The 16,135-nt window shown below is 55.6% G+C and overlaps 2 protein-coding genes across 8 annotated transcripts in view; one reads left to right on the top strand and one right to left on the bottom strand.

Moving 5' to 3' along the window:
* The window catches only part of JPH3 (junctophilin 3), a 157,076-nt gene extending 154,848 nt beyond the window's left edge, over nt 1-2,228 (bottom strand). For 2 of the 5 annotated variants that reach the window (XR_007149502.1, XR_007149503.1), the window contains exon 1: nt 6-2,206. The gene's annotated coding sequence lies outside the window, so the exon portion shown is untranslated. Of the gene's footprint in view, nt 1-5 lie in introns of all 5 variants that reach the window. The other 3 variants (XR_007149507.1, XR_007149506.1, XR_007149505.1) reach the window with 3 other exon arrangements.
* A 937-nt stretch (nt 2,229-3,165) lies between these two features.
* Nucleotides 3,166-16,135, top strand: part of ZCCHC14 (zinc finger CCHC-type containing 14) — a 56,221-nt gene continuing 43,251 nt past the window's right edge. For all 3 annotated transcript variants that reach the window (XR_007149500.1, XM_047846207.1, XM_047846206.1), the window contains exon 1: nt 3,166-3,773. Coding sequence is in view for 2 of the 3 variants with exons in the window: in XM_047846207.1 (XP_047702163.1) it covers nt 3,198-3,773 (576 nt within the window). In the remaining variant the exon portion in view is untranslated. The remainder of the gene's footprint in view (nt 3,774-16,135) is intronic.

Genomic DNA, 16,135 nt, shown 5'->3' with positions numbered 1-16,135 from the left:
CCCACCTGAAGTCAGGGAAAGGGACCAGCTCCAAACAGCTTGGGGCTGGAGGCTGTTTTAGGGAAGGAGCCCTGGGCAGCAGCTGGCTGAGAAAACCACAGCCGCATGGCCAGCCCCGAGAGACAGCATTTCTAGCATTCAGAGGGACTGGCAGGTCACCGTCCACTGTAGCCTCCAGGAGGCTCCTGGCTGTTTCCTGGGGAAGGGAACCGTGTGCTGAGAGAAAGCTCCCACAGATGGGCGGCCATCGGCTTCCAGAACAGGAGTCCAGGCGTCTGTTCCTTAAAGTCGAGGAGCTGGGTGTCATTCTTCTTGGAGGCCCCCAAACCCTTTGTGGGGTGTGCTCCCGCAGGGTAGTGGTTTATTATCCACTGAGCTGGATTAAACTGAGCTGGAGTACGGATGAGGGGAAATGAGACTTGTAAGACTGTCCTGGAGTGGCCACAGCAAACAACTGCGGGCTTAACACGATGGAAGTGTTCTCCCGCAGTCAGAAGTCCGAAGTCAAGGTGTCCCATGGCTACACTCCCTCCAGAGACTGCAGGGGAAGATCTTTCCTGCCTCTTCTAGCTCCTGGTGACTCCAGGCGACCCCTGGCTCCAAATCTCTGCTTCTGTCTTCACATGGCCTTCTCCACCGGGAGTCTCTGCTTGTTCTTTTCTATTACAAGGACACCCTAATCCATAAGCTGTCCAGTACACACGTTAAATAGCAAACGGCAGAGCAAAAAAGGGACAAGAAGGCAGTCAGGAGCTGGGGGACCTCGATCGTTACTTGTGGTTCAATTTCCCCAGCTGTCCAGGGCCGGTTAGCATCTCTGCTAGCTGCCGGGAGTAGGATTGCGGGTTTCCTTTTATAGATGAGGAAACTGAGGCTTGGAATGGTTGGGTGAAGGGCCAAGGTCACAGAGCTGGCCAGAGCTGGGACTGGAACGAAGGTCAGCTTGACACCACAGCTTGGAGGTTTCACACCCTGGTGGGGCTGCCCTGGAGGAACCTCAGCGCCATAAGGTCCCAAGATCTTTCTGCTCCAAGGAACCTAATTAACCAATAGGAGGCAAACGTGTTGACTTGCCCTGATTTCCATATTATTTTACTTTCTCCTATGGTAGCTTTTGGAATGTGGCTACTTCCCTGGAATGACTTGAAAAGGTGAGGTCAGAGTGAACAAGGATTGATGTGGTTACTTGTAGACAGTAGACTGTACCCGGGAAGTGAGGCAGGGAGACCCAACGGGGACCAGCCTCACCCCTCCTGCCTATGTGGATTTTCAACTGCCTGCTCCTCCCTTCACTGACCAAGAACACCGTGGTGGCTCTGGGAAATTTTGCCCAAGGCGTGGAGAGGGGTCAGGGAGTGGGAAGCACATTTTCCTTCTCTCCCTAGAGTGGCTCTGCAAAGTCTGTTCAGCCTTGAGGTCCCAAGGCTGGCGAATGTCTTGCTAGGAAGTTTCCAGCACCTTGGACCACGTCCTGCAGAAATGCATGCGTTTATTCAAGTGCCTTGCTCTTGTGTGCTGCCCAGAACCAGGGTGTAGGCTCCACGGGGCGGGCAGGGCAGGGCCTCAGAGCCTGGCACGCACAGATGAGTCGTAGGTCGCCAGAAGTCAAAAGACGGCACCCAGGGGGGAAGGGCAGGGAGAACGGACCACTGCTGCGGGGCCGGGCCTGCCGCTGTAGGACTCACGGGGGTCGGGTGCCCCCGCCTCCCCTCCACCTGCGGTCGGGGCCGCGCACAGGCCAGGAGGGGAGGGGGCATTGCTCGTGCCCCGGGGTCCTCGCGCGCTGGCAGCCGGCTGACTTAACAATGGCCGCATCTGGCGAGGTCTGCGGAGAGAGCTGCTCCCTTGTCACCCCAAGGCGGGCCGGCCGGCTCGCCAGGGCGGGCGCAGGCCATCTGCGAGCTCGCGACCTTCTCGCGAGCCCCCTCCCGCTCCCCGGGGCGGTGAGGGTTACCCTCGGTTTCCAAGGAGGCGCCCGGGGCTCAGAGAGGCCAAGCGACTCGGCCAAGGTCACACAGCCTCGCTGAGGGAAAACCGCGTCACGGCTCGGGTCTCCGGAGCCCCCGCTCCAGCAGCTTTTCGGAGATACTCTCTTCCTCCCTACGGCGACGCCCGGGAGTCAAGCGGGAAGGTCGGACGCCCGGCTTTCACCTCAAACAATACTGCGCGCTGATCTGCGGGAACAAAAGCGACCAGGAATCCGCCCCGGGTTTTCCGCCGCGCCGCCCCTCCGGTCGCCGCGGGGCGGGACGGGGCGGCTCCAGCGTGATCGACAGCCCCGGGGAGGCGTGGACGGGGCGGGGGCTAATCGGATTGGGGACCCGGAACAATCACGGGCCGAGAAGGGGCAGCCCGAGCCAATCAGCGGGAGGGGCGGGCCTGGCCGGCGCGGCTGTCGCGAGAGGCGGCCACCCCGCCCACTTGCGCCTCGTCCCGGCGCCCGTCAGCAGCGAACGCGGCCGCGCTCGGCCCGGATCCGTCCGCGGACCGGGGAGGCCGAAGCGCGAGGCCGAGCGAGTGCCGGCGCAGATCCCTCCGCCGCCGCTGCCGCTGCGCCCGCGAGTCCCTGCGCGCCCCGCGCCCGCCCGCCGCTCCCGACGCGCCCGCCCTCCCGCCCGCCGCCCGCGGCCTCCGACCCGGCAACGGCCGGCCGGCCCAGGCGCGGCGGCGGCGGCGGCGGCGGCGGCGGAGAAGGAGGAGGCGGAGGAGGAGGAGGAGGAGAAGGAGGAGGCATGGCCCGGGCGGCTCCGGCGGGGGGCGGCCCGCAGTGACAGACCCTGCGGCGCGGGGGGAGATGGGGGCGGCCGCCTCCCGGGCGACGACGACGACGACGACGAGGAGCGGCCGCCGCCGCCGCCGCGCACCGGCCGCCGCTGGGGACGGGCGCGGGCCAGGAGCCCGCCCGTGAGCGGGGGGCCCGCGGCCGCTCGCCGCCCCCGGCCGCCCCGGCCGCCCCGGGCCCCCCCGGCGCCTCGCGCGCGCCCTCCCGCCGGCCCCTGGCGGGGGTCCCGCCCGCGCCGCGCGCCCCCGGCCCCGGCGCGGCCCGCGGCGCCCGCCCGCCCTCGCCCGGCCCCGGTCCGCGCGCCCCCGGTCCCGGCGCGCCCCGGGCCCCTGCGCCCCCCGCCCGCGCCCGCCCGCGCCCCCGGCCCCGGCCGGCGGCCCCCGGCCCCGGGGCGCGGCGCGGCGCGGGCGGCAGCATGGTGGAGAAGCGCTGCCCGCTGCAGAGGGACGGCGTGTACCGCTGGTTCTCGGAGCTGCCGTCGCCGCAGCGCGTGGAGTTCCTGTGCGGCCTGCTGGACCTGTGCATCCCGCTCGAGCTGCGCTTCCTCGGCTCGTGCCTCGAGGACCTGGCCCGCAAGGACTACCACTCGCTGCGCGACTCGGAGATCAAGGCCAACAACCCGGCCGACCTGGGCAGCCTCACCAACCTGACCGACGAGGTGGTGCGCAGCAAGCTCCTGGTGTCGCTGGCGCTGCTGGGCTCGGAGCAGCGCGAGGCGGCGGGCGTGCTGTACCGCACGCTCACGCACATCGACTCCATCATCCACAACTACGGGCTGCAGCTCAACGAGGGCCGCACGGGCGATGAGTTCCTGCTGCTCTTCACCATGGCCTCCAACCACCCGGCCTTCAGCTTCCACCAGAAGCAGGTGCTGCGCCAGGAGCTCACGCAGATCCAGAGCAGCCTGAGCAGCGGCGGCGGCGGCGGTGGCGGCGGCGGCGGGGGCCACGGCGGCAAGAGCGCGCTGCCCACCTGCCCGGCCTGCCACAAGGTGCGCGCCCTCAGCCTCTCCCCACCCCACTACCCCCCTCCCCCAGGGCCCCTCGTGGGCGGTCGCACCCGCCTGGCGCGCGGAGGTCGCCGGGGAGCCCCCTGGGCTGCGGGCCGGCGTGTGCAGTCAGAGTTCGCGGCCCCTTTGTGCCTTTCTCTCACGTCTGCGGCTGGACACGCGAGAACGCTTTTGTCCCCTTCATCGTCCCCTTTGGGCGACAGAAGTTATACCTTGTGTCGCCTTGGTTTCTCCAAAATCTGGTGTTTATTAGCAGGAAAGGAAGCCGCGGTCGAGGGGGAGATGGGCGCGCTGCGGGGAGTCCCCGCGGCCTAGGTGTCCTTTCCCCGGTGGGGTGGTGGCTGTCCCGCGGGGCCTTGGACGCCTGCCAGACGGCTGTTTCCTGGAGGTCCTCCTGCCTTTGTCGGGGCAGATCTGCCCGAGTCCCCAGGGTGTTGGTCTCCTAAGGAATGTGAGGTTAACCGTCCCCGTCTCCAAGCTAAGCAGGAAGGGCATCGTGGTCATTCCCTCAGAAACGTGAACTTTCCTCTACATGTTTCAAAACTATGTAAACACCAAGCGTTCGGGGCTCCAGCTCCTTTTTCCCAGCCCCCTGGGACCCAGTGCCAAAGCGGTGCAGAGAGAGGAAGGGTTTCTCTGTGACCCAGGGTGGCGTGTGTGGATATCACCCTGGGACTCTCCCTGGAGAGGTTGCTGTCGGCTCGAGTGCTGCCCGGTACCTTCTGCACGGGGTCTGAGCTGTCTTCACCTAACACTCCTGTGCTCTCTGCTCTGCTGCTGGTGGTGTTCAGCTGTCTCTCAACCCCGGATTGTGGCTTATTTTTCTTCCGTGTTTTTCTCTAAGATGTGGTTGTGGTGCCTCTGTTGGCTTTAATCTAAGTCTTATCTGTTTTTGGTGGCGTTGATCTGAGACTGTGGTTTTTTTCCTAAATGTGTGTTCAAGTGACTCTGAATCGCATGATGTGCACTGGGCAGGAAAACGGTGTTTCAGCTACAACAAAGGGAAAGCGCTGTGGTCGTCCGTAGGGGGCTCGCTAGGCTCTTGGGGTGCCAGTGGCATGTCACCTGTTTGTGGGATTTCAGTCCCTTGTGGTCAGTTCCACATGCTGTTGCCTTCTCTTTGGGTGCGGTGCACCAGCGTCTGGGGCTGTTTGTCCAGGCATAATCAGCTCTTGAAGGGGATTCTTTTGTGTGTGCAGACTCATCACTTGTCAGAAGCGGAAGATGGCGATGATGATTTTGGTGGGGCAGGCGCTAGCCCTGGAATGAAAATACGCTCTCGAAGAGAGCCTTTCTGTCTGGTGAGAAACTCCTCTGATGACATGAAGGGCTAGTCCGCCCCCACCCCTGCCCACACACGGCCAGCTGGCCAGCTGTGTGACCTTGGCCAGAACCCTCCCTCCTCCTGGTGTTTCCCTGCTGGAGTAGAGGTAGCTTACCTGCCTCCTGGGCTTGTCGGGGGGCTACGTGAGGTCACACTTGACGTGCCCACAGCATGTGCAGGGAGTGCAGACTTAAGCCAGGCACGCTGTTATGGAGTGAAATACTCCTGTTTTGTGTTTTGTTTTGTTTTGTTTTTAATGTTTATTTATTTTGAGAGAGAGAGAGAATCCAAGCAGGCTCTGCACTGTCAGCGCAGGGCTCAGTGCACGGCTTGAACTCATGAACCATGAGATCGTGGCCTGAGCCAAAATCAAGAGTCAGACCCTTAACCCACTGAGCCACCCAGGCGCCCCAAGTTTGAGTTTGAGTTCATGTTTTCTAAATTAATTTTTAAGTAGTTGCTTGGAGCTTTGATCCATGGGAAATTGATCAATAATGAGGTTATGGTGAGTAACCTTAGGGCTGTTGCTTTCACATTTCTGAACAACCACGGTGCCTCGTTTTCCCCACCTCCCCTGTGTCACTGCTAAACTAATTTCAAGCACATTCATCTAACTTTCTGTTAAAGTTAAGGCCCGATGCACCCTTTGCTGCTTGGAGTCGGCCTCTGTGGTGAAATGGAACATTTGAGCGTTCTGCCTTCTTGGGGTCTCTGAATCTAACATTTTCTGTCGTCCCGGGAAAGCAGCCCTGGTAAGGCTCCACCTGGCTTTCTTTTGTGAGTGGTTGTATTTTGCTCTGAACCCTTTCGAAAGAAAGACGTGGGTTTGGTTTTTTCTTTACCTTCTGTAAAGTAGCAGTTCTTATAAGTATGTCTTCTGATACAGTCACCGTGTTGTTTAACAGTCCTCATTGCTCGGAGGACAAGCAGAAGGCGCTTAAGAGTGTGAGTGAGGTAAAATCGACATTTTCACATTCGGGAAGGAAGGGCAAAGCCGGCGGCAGACTGCGGTAGCTTTGCGTGCCCGGTGGCCGACAGGTGCCATGGGTGTGCTGGTCTGCGGTTCCTCCTGAGCTGGTGCTGGGGGTCGGCGGGACTCACACTCCCTTCCTGTTTAAGTGTGAAGCCATGGTTGTGGGAAAAGTTTAACTTTACCCTTCGCAGTCTTTCCTTTACATAAGATGATGATGTGTTATGGTATATGCTTATTTTTTTCAAGTAACAGCTTTTTGAGATTTAATTTAAAAATCATACGATTTCACTGCTTCGAAGTGTACGCTTAAAAATAGTTTCTAATACGCTTACGCAGTCGTGCAACCCATTGCCGCTCTCTGCTTCCAGAACGGTTTCGTCACCTCCCGAAGGAGCCCCGCACCTTTGTCGGCAGTCCCTGCCCACCACCGCCCCCCCCCCCCCCCCACGCCCTACCTGCTCCTCTGCTTGGGCGGCCTGTGCTTGTCCCGGCCGTGTCGTACGAACACAGTCCTCCAATGTGTGGCCTTCTGTGGTGGGCCTCCTTCACTTAGCGCCACTGCTCAGAGTTTATTCCTGTTGCAGCATGTGTCCGTGCCTCACTGCTTTTTCAGGGTTGAATGCTATCCGTTGTGTGGATAGACCCATTTTGTTTATCTGCTCATCGGTTGATGGGCACTTGGATGGTTGCACGTGCTCATTCTTAGATTTTGTTTCCTCGGGGCTAATAGGCTCTTGTTTTAATCCCTTACACCTAATGCTTCACAAGTCGTCTCTGAAGCACTGTCCACGTGTGGCTGTCCCGAGGGACCTCACTGTCTCCATCCGAGCCCGCCCGGTGGGTGCTTAGGCCCCTTGCGTGGCACCCCTCTTGGGAGCTGCTGTTGAAGGTCGCTGAGAACACGCTGCCCCGAGCCCCGGGCCCAGTGCTGTCGGGCCAGTGTGGTGGTCCAGAGCCAGCGGAAGCCTCCCCTCTAGCCGGACCGGGCGGGGGAAAGCTGCCTCCCCGCCCTGGTGTTTCGGAATCCTCCTGGCGAAGATCACAGCCGGACGACTTGCGTGACGTTGAGATTTCCAGCGGGTGCCGAGCCTTGTCGGCGTGCTCGGTGCGGGAGTGCGGTGGTGGTCTTCCTTCGGGCGTGTGTCCTGGGGTTTGCACCCAAGAGCGCTAGGAAAGGCACGGTGGACACCGGCTGCACGCAAATACTGCTCATAACGTCTCGCCTCAGGCAGGCGCCAGCTGGCTGTGTTTCATCGCTTCCCTAAGCTGCTGAAAATCGTTGTAGTTCGGAGGTGGAGCATTGGTAGTTGGTGCCCTGGTTACCTTGTGAGGTGTGAGTGGCCGCCTCCGGTCTCTCTAACCTGACGCTCTGCCCGCTGTAGAGGATCCGGCATTCCACGGGAAGGGAGTGAGTCTGTCCAGAGCAGCTGCTCTTATCCCTGATGTTAAGGAGGAACCGTGACCTGAAGGCACAGTGGTGTCTCCAGTTCTGCACTTGGCTCCGGGCGCTGATGGGGGTCTGAGCCCCGCATCTGAGCTCAGTCTGGCCGCCTCTACCGCTTCGTCTGTTACGTCGTGTTTGGCCAGCTCTCAGAGGCCCGAGGACTGCCTTCTTTTTCCAGTGAGCGCACGCGACGGTCATTGAGACATCCCGGGAGGCAGTTTTACTTTGTGGCGGTGGTGTAGTTCCTCATTGAAAACGCACATCCTACCGCATCTGCTTGGAGCTGCCGTGGTCCCGCCGGCGTGCGGTAGGGTGACCCGAACCGCTGGGCCTTTGGTTACTGTCCTTCGACCACCCCCCCCCCCCCCCCCGCCCCACGTTGGGGCTGTTGACTGTCAACTGTCATGTGCACAAGTTCATGTTCCCTGCGTCCAGCTCCACAAACCTTAGTGCTGCCGCTGTAGTTGGTGTGGAGTTTGATTTGCGTTTGTAATGAGTAACGTGGAGGTACTTACATGCGCTGCAGCACGGTTACAGGCCCTCGTCAACATCTGCCTTATTTCTGCGGTTTTGGAAGTTCACTAGTTACTTGGGCCTCAGTTTACCCATTTCTGATTTTCTCTTCAGTCCTGCGTATTTCATCCCCCCTCCTTTTGGACTGAGGACGCTTTGGATTAATCTATTTTTTTCCTACCAACCAGGTTGCATGAGTCTTACATTTTTAAAGGCAAGCAAGTAGAAGGTACGTTTTTGTTTGTTTGTTAAATTGGTGGCTGCCGACCTCCCAGAGACTGTGACTCAAAATTTCTGTGATGTCTCGGGAAAATAGTTTATTTGAGTATTGTTTTTCTGCCTTGGATGGATTACATTTCAGAAAAAAGATCCTTGGGACGTTTCTCTTTTTTTGAGAAACCACCTTTCGGGACACCAGTTCTCTCATTAGTTTACGAGCCGCCAGACAAGTTTACAGGTCGAGGGTTTCTGATTCCCGAAGCCAACCTGCTGCAGGCAGTGCAGACAGCAAGGGCGACTCCCCCCCAGTCCCCACGAGGCCTTGTGTGTGGAGAGACCCGTTGTGTCGCAGAGCTACTTCCTGTCACAGTGAAAAAGCGTCATCAAGAGCTTAGTAAAATAGGTTAGTTCTTTTTTTTATTAGGGCTGGAGTTGATTCAGTCACTCTCTTGAATGGATGGTATAAAATAGGCTAATTCTTAAGCAGTTTGTTTTGTTCTGAGTTACAAGGCCTGAGGTGGTCTAGAGTGAAGACAAAGGCGGACCGAATATCTTTCCTATGATTGATGCTCTGGCAGCCACTCCGATCTGTGATCAGGCCGTACGGGGTGGGCCTCGGCCTGCCAGTGCGGCCCCCAGGAGAAGCGCAGGCCTGTGGCCCTGACTCTAAACTGGGGGTGGGGGTGGGCACTCGGATGTCAGAGACCCTTTGGACTAAGCATCTCGCCTGTAAGCGTGTTTGGGATTTCAGGTGGGTGTTTCTCGGGTGCATAGAAAAATCACGAGCCCCCAAAGTGTCTTGTGTGCGTCCTTACCGTTTGTTACTTTTCCTTGAGGTCCTGAGGCAGAGCGCCTCTCTCCGTGACAGGCCCTCTCACGGGCTCGTCCCTCAGTCTCTGTTGTGGTCACATCTTTCTGTTTCCTCCGGGAGGGCGTTAGCTCAGGTGTCTGAACTTTGTCCTTTCCTGCCCTTCCCACTTCCCCCCAAGTCCCCCGCCTTGGTCTTTGACCTCCTCTGTTTCTCCACTCGGCACATCAGTGTTGTCATGGGCCTCTTACCTGTCTCGGAAACAGCAGAACCCCTTCCTTCCACGTTGTCCACTGTCTGTCCCTTCGTTAGCAAGTCCTCCCCCAGCCAACCTCGTTCCTACTTGTCGGGAGTGTCCGTTTTTAACAACTTGCTGTGTATCCTTCTGACGTTTTAACATGCTTGTAAGCACATGCACATTTTTCTAAAACCTTCTATGCACACATCTACAGACAGGATCTTCCCACAGGTGCTGCCCCTCGCCCGGCCCCCCAGACGATACAGACTGGAGCCGGCTCACCTTCCGCTGCCACCTCGGCCTCCTGGAACCTGGCTTTTGCCTCCATCCTTTTTGGCGAAATCTATGTTTATTAAAGGGAACTCCATAAACTGTTAAAAAAATTGAAATAGAACACAGAACCAGAGGTGCAAACTGAAAAGACAAAAGTGAAACATCTCCCTCCTCCTCCACACATGGGAGAAGGACACACAGGACATTGCGAGGTGTGGGCCGCGTTCTCTCCTTTACCCGCGTATTGATACTTGTTGTTTCGCACGTAAAAAAAACGAGATTTCTTACCTTTTTCCTAGTATCCAGTTCTGTCTCTCTCTTTGTTCCTTGTAGAAACTTCCAGAGGAACTTGCCGTGTATTTACAAGTAGGTGACTGGTGCCTTGCCCCGCACACAGGTCTGTGCCTTGCTTTCTTCCCCCTGGCCGCTGTTCTGGACATGCAGTCCACATCAGGCCATGGAGCGTCTTCGTTGTGGTTTCGTGGGTCCCCAGGGAGGGCATTTGGTTCCCATGCCACTATTGTAAACAATCCAGTCATTTACATATTACACATGACACGCGTGTGGCCTTTCGTGTTTGGATGCGTGTGTACCCGGGGACTAGAAACCTGGAAATGGGACTGCTGGTAGGCCACGGGGTGTGTGCCTCTGTGTGAGTGCAGGCAACTGCCCCAGTCCGTCTTCTGGAACCCAGGGTGGCATGTGTGAGCGTCTGTTTGCACACCTCCCAGCGGCAGAGGGGGCGGGGGTCGTGGCTGGGGGGCAGCATCTCTGAGGGTGGGGTGCGTTTGTTCTCATGGGTGAGCCCCCTCGTGGGTGAGGTTGAACATTAAAAAACATCTTTTTTTTAATGTTTATTTTTGAGAGAGACAGAGCTGGGCAGAGCCTGAGCAGGGGAGGGGCAGAGAGAGAGGGAGACAGATTCTGAAGCAGGCTTCAGGCTCTGCAGGGACAGCTCAGAGCCTGTCTCTCCCCCACCCCTGCCCCCACTCCTCCTCCGCTCACTCTTTGTCTCTCTTAAAATAAATAAACTTTTAAAAAAGTGAGCATTTTATTTTTGGCAAGCTTTCCATATCCTTTGCCCTTTTCTGCCGAGTTGTTGATCTTTATTGTTAGGAGCTCTTTAAGTTTCAAGGAAGTTGTCCTTTTGTCTTTAGTAGAAGTGGCAAGTATTTGTTTTCCCGGGGTTTTTTTCTTGCCTGTTGACTTTGCCACGCGGTTTCTTTTTAGCGCTCTTTTTATCAATCTTGTGTGGCGACTGGGCTTTGTGTCATCAGTGGAAATGCTTTATACTTTCTGCATTGTACACATCATCACGCCCGCGGCGGATTACGGCCGTGCGCCTGTGATGCCGTGTACCTTCCCTGGGGTGCCTTCTGGTACAGAACTCGCGCGGTTTCTCCTCCTTACGTTTAACAGAGCCATCTGGAATTGATTTGGGGTAAGGTACGGAGCTAGTTTTATATTTTCCAGATGAAAACCCAGTTGCCCCAGTGCCATTTGTTGAATGATGCCATCATGCTGCCCTCCCCATGTATATGTGGGGTGACTTCTAAACTCTGTGTATTCAGTTTCACTGATGTCTTTATCTGGATGGCCTCTTATTTGAAGGATTCGCTGCATGCTTTTCAGTCCTTATCTTTCTTATCTTCCAGGGGAGGGTGCTTCTTTTTTTTTTTTTTTTTTTTTTTTAAGGCAAATGTGGTTGTGGAGGTGCTTCCCTTGGATGCTGGCTTAAAGGCTCCTGGGCTGGCTGAGCATCCTGCTGAGAATCTCCGCCTCCATTCATTCCCGCAGTACACTCCCTTCTTCCTGCTTCTCTCAGTGTTTGCAGTCTCTCGGCTTTCCTGCCCTTTTGATGATGGTATTCTCACTGATGAATTCAAAATCTGCATGCCCAGCTAGATCTGAACTCCAGCTGGAGGTCCCAGGTAGCTCAGTATGCCCAAAGGTAAGCTCCCTCTAACTGTCCTTGACCGCCTCACCCCGGCCCCGAGACCCCCAGCCAGAAGTCCATGCCTCTCCTGTCGTTGGCCTTCTCTGGTCTCCCTCCAGTCAGTGACCAAGTCCTCAGCATCCTAGTGGGTTTCTGCTCTGTTGACACTGCAGTCCAAGTCAGTGTTTGCCCTGCCTGTCTGTCCCTCTCCCTCTCTTTCTTCCCGCCACACTTGACACGATGGTCCCATCTATGGCACACTTCTGTGCAGGCGCACTTAGATTTGGGGCCATTTGCCAGGGAGCCCGGGCATAGATTAAAATAGTCTTCAGGGATCAAGCACAACCCCTAGCCTCGTGGAGCTCCACTCCTTCCCCCGAGTCAAGATGGCATGCTGGCACGCAAGTGAGTGATTATCTCCCTTTAGAATTAGGCTGATGTCACTGTTTAAAGTCTGCAAGAAATAACTCGTGGCTGTGTTTTTTAATTATCCTGAAACTTTGGTACCTTCACTTTTCCTAGAAATCACAGTGACATGTCTAACTTCTCACCTTGGCCGGGGTCTAATCTATGGCAACCCATCTCCGTGACCTGGATCTAGTCTATTGTGACGGCCCGTCTTCATGACCAGGGTCTACTCTGCTGTGACAACCCATCCCACTGACTGGGTCTCGTCTACTGTGACAGCCTGTCCCCCTGACCCCACTCGTAGCCTCTAACAACAGGTGCCATGGTGAGATGCCGATAGGATTGTTCTTCTCTGGCGTGCAGGTCTTAGCATGGTGTGCGTCAGCGTTTGTGATCTGCCTACTGCCTGTCTGTACTCACCTCTGTCTACACTCGAGGTTCCTTATGTTTACTGCAATCCCTCTTTCCCCTGAACCTTCGTAGGTTCTGACCTCTCAGACAGGACACCTGGTACCTGGGACTCCCCAGCCCCCAGTTCTTGGCTTACACTTACAAGCCTTCTATGGCTTCCTTCTGTCCTATATCTTTTACTATATTAAAGTGTGTTTCTTTAAATTTCCATCACCAGACTTTGACTTATTGGAGGGCAGAGACCGTCTCTTTCAGTCCAGAACCTTGTGGTCCCTGCCACCCCACAGGGGCTGTGTCCTGAGCATCTGTGAAATCTGAGTGGGAGGGAGGTGTTGGATGTTGATGAAAGCTCACCCTAGGGGCCGCTGGGTGGCTCAGTCGGTTAAGCGTCTGACTTAGCTCAGGTCATGATCTTGTGGTTTGTGGGTTCGAGCCACACATCAGGTTCTGCACCGACAGCGCAAAGCCTGCTTTGGATTCTCTGTCTCCCTCTCTCTGTGCTCTCCCCTTTCAAAAATAAACACTAAACCAAAAAAGATGAGGTGCCTGGCGCAGTCAGTCAAGCGTCTGACTTCAGCTCAGGTCATGATCTCGCGGTTCATGGGTTTGAGCCCCGCTTCATGCTCTGTGCTGACAGCTCATAGCCTGGATGGAGCTTGCTTTGAATTCCACCCCCCCCCGCCCCCGCTCCTCTCCCACTTGTGCTTCTTGATCTCTCTCTCTCAAAAATAAACATTAAAAAAAAAAAAAAAGCCACCCTAGTGAAAACTTTTTTTCCTTAGTGCTTTTCTGTGGTCCTGTCAGTGACACCTGTTACCAAATCGTACTCTTCCTTGGTTGCTTTTGTTCATTGGTTGTTTCTCTCATATATCACGTAGCTGTAGGTTTCTAGTGGATTTTAACGTCAGCGTTCTACTTTATTCTTCAAAAGCTGGCACGCGAATGCTTCCAGTGGGAGCACCTCTCTGCACATGGTAGTTTGGGTGATACTACCCCAGGACAGAGCCAGGTGTATGGACCAGTCTGCTGAGCGCTTGTTGGTGCTGTGTAGACCTGCCTCCTGTGCGTCTCGTGTCAGAGTGGTGGTGGGAGCTTTGCAAGGCTGCTGTTTACAAAAGTGTAAATCGCGGAGAGCCCCGCTGTTTTTGTTTGGTGTAGAATGGCGATAAACTAATAACCATTCGTCTTGCCAATTAAAGTTTCATTTGCATTTTCTATACTTTAAACATTGACATCAGATTCATTAGGAGGGAGCGTTACAGAGTCGTTGTCTTAATTATTCGGGACTTTTATATAAAAGCTTCAGTAGAATTACTGGAAAGAAATGTATCCTCAGGTTTCATACTGATTCACAGTGAATCTAATTAAAGCATGTATATGTAGGAACTTCTGGAAACTTAGTCTAGACGAGAAAAAAATAACTTTGTAAAGGGAGGAGAATTAATTTACGGGGAAGGGGATCCCTTCTCCCATGTCTTTTGGGCATTTCAACAGGATGTGGAGTCTTGGGGGCACTGTTGACAGCCCGGCTGTGCCGCGCTAACAGAGTCCACGAGCCCCCTCGTAGGCACCGGGCTGGAGTCGCGCGCCCTGCCGTGTGGTGTGAGATCCGGGGTGTGGTCTGGGGTCTCTTGGCCCCGCAGCCCCCCACCCCACCCCCCAGCGGGCTCGTCCCTGCAGGGCACCTTTGCTCGCCGGAGGGCACCCGTGGGGGGCGGTTGTTCGAGCTCACGAAGGCGTGAGGCCCGTGACCTGGTACGCGTTCGTGTTGGTGGCGAGGAGGCTGGTTTACCAGTCAAATGACCTTCTTGCTGAATTCTCAATACAGAGACGGCGGACGGAGCAGGTGGTGGGAGGGAATGCCACTTGCCGTGTGCAGGCACTGCTCCAAGCGCCCCGAACCTATTCACTTAGCCCTCGTGACTGCTCCGCCACCGTCCCCGTTTCAGCGGTGACAAAACAGACGCAAACAGGTTAAGTGTAAGTAATTTGCCAAAGAGGACATAAGGGGCTATTTTTATTATGTGAAGCCAAAATTATATCTTAAAACGGCTTTACTTTATTATTAAAAGGGGGAAAAGCGGAAGATTGTGTGGTGTTGGCGGGGGGGGGGGGGGGGGGGGCTGTCCCGGCCCCTGCGGGTGTCGGCCGCGGCTCTCCGGGGCCTTGGTGGTGCCACCAGTTCACCGCTGTGCACGCAGGGCCCTGCGTCCACCTGCTCACGGGAGAACTTCATCTGGAGAAAGGCGCAGAAGGCACCCTGTCAGGGTTTCGGTAAATGTGGGAAGCTCTGTAGCGCATACCTGTCGAGGTATAGAAGTTCCCGTCACCGCCTCTTGTGGTCACTTGTCCCCTTCGGCACCCTCCAGCCTCCCCCTCCTCCTCCCCGCCTCCCACCTTTAAATCTGTTTCCCCTGGTCCTGGTTGGTGTCGCCTGTGCTAAACCTTCGTCAGAGCGGGACCGTAGAGTTCCGTTTGAGCCCCCGGCGAGCCTTGTGGCATTATCTGCGGTGGTGGGTCCAGGGAACACCCTGGGCAGGGTGCTGCACTGGAGTGGGTGCCGCCCGCTTGCCCAGATGTCGGGGTCGCGCTCTCGTATGGCAGCCAGTTACCTTCTCCGCGCTTCGTGCTGTGGTTGTCCTGTGTATTACCTCTGCACTAGCTGTAAGCCCCGCAGCGTGAGACCACTTTTTGCTTTAATACGATGTATTTTTAAAAATTAAGAAGAAAATGTTATTTTATGTTTGCCCACATAGTTGCTCTTTCCGCTGCTTTTCATTACTCACTAAAGAGCCGGCTTGGGGGCGCCTGCGTGTCTGTCGGTGAAGCGTCCGACTGCGGCTCAGGTCATGATCTCACCATCCCGACTTTGAGCCCCGCGTCGGACTCTGTGCTGACAGCTTAGAGTCTGGAGCCTGCTTCGGATTCTGTCTCCCTCTCTCTCTGCCCCTCCCCTGCGCGCGCGCTCTCTCTCTCTCTCTCTCTCTCTCTCTCTCTCTCTCTCTCAAAAGTAAATTAACTTTAAAAAAAAAAAAAGCCTGCTTGTTATCGTGTCCCTTCAGTCTGGAAAATTCCTTCAGCATTTTCTGGAGTCTGGGTCTGCATGTTCGAAATTTCCTTAGTTTTCGTGCCTGCAAGAGTGTCTTGCTTCTGCCTGTGTTGCTGCAGGGACCCGTCACCAGATGTAGGAGTCCCTGCTGACCGTCTCGCTCCAGCATTTAAGGAAGGGGAGGCCTGTGCAGTATGGGGGCAGCCCAGCGTTGCTCTCTTCAGTTTATCTTGTTCGGTGCTCTCTGAACTTCTTGGAGCTGTAAATTCATGTCTTTTACTAAATTTGGGAAATCGTCAGTCATAATTTCTCCATAGTTTTTTGTGTCTCGATATCTCAGTATCCCTTTTGGGACTCCAACTGTAGGTACATTAAGTCTCCTATTCCACAGGTGCTAGAAACTTTTGTCTTTTCTTTTCCAGTCTTTTTCTCTCTCTGTGTTTCGGGCTGGACACTTTCAGTTGATCTGTCTTGAAATTCTGCAAGTCTTCTGTTAATTCCAAACTGCTGTAAAGCTCATCCAATAGATTTTTTTAAAGTTTATTTATTTGAGAGAGAGAGGGAAAGAGAGAATCTCAAGCAGACTCCATGCTGCCAACACAGAGCCCAATGTGGGGCTTGAACCCACGAACTGTGAGATTGTGACCTGAGCTGAAATCAAGGGTCAGAGCCACAAAGTGCCCCAAGCTCATCTAGTGGATTTTTAAATTCAGAAATAGCATTTTTTTATTTTAGAATTTCTACTTGG

Source organism: Prionailurus viverrinus, unplaced genomic scaffold, assembly GCF_022837055.1.
Source record: "Prionailurus viverrinus isolate Anna unplaced genomic scaffold, UM_Priviv_1.0 scaffold_38, whole genome shotgun sequence".
NCBI classification, from domain to species: domain Eukaryota; kingdom Metazoa; phylum Chordata; class Mammalia; order Carnivora; family Felidae; genus Prionailurus; species Prionailurus viverrinus.
Note: the sequence above shows the minus strand (reverse complement) of the source record. Positions and strands in the feature narration are given on the sequence as shown.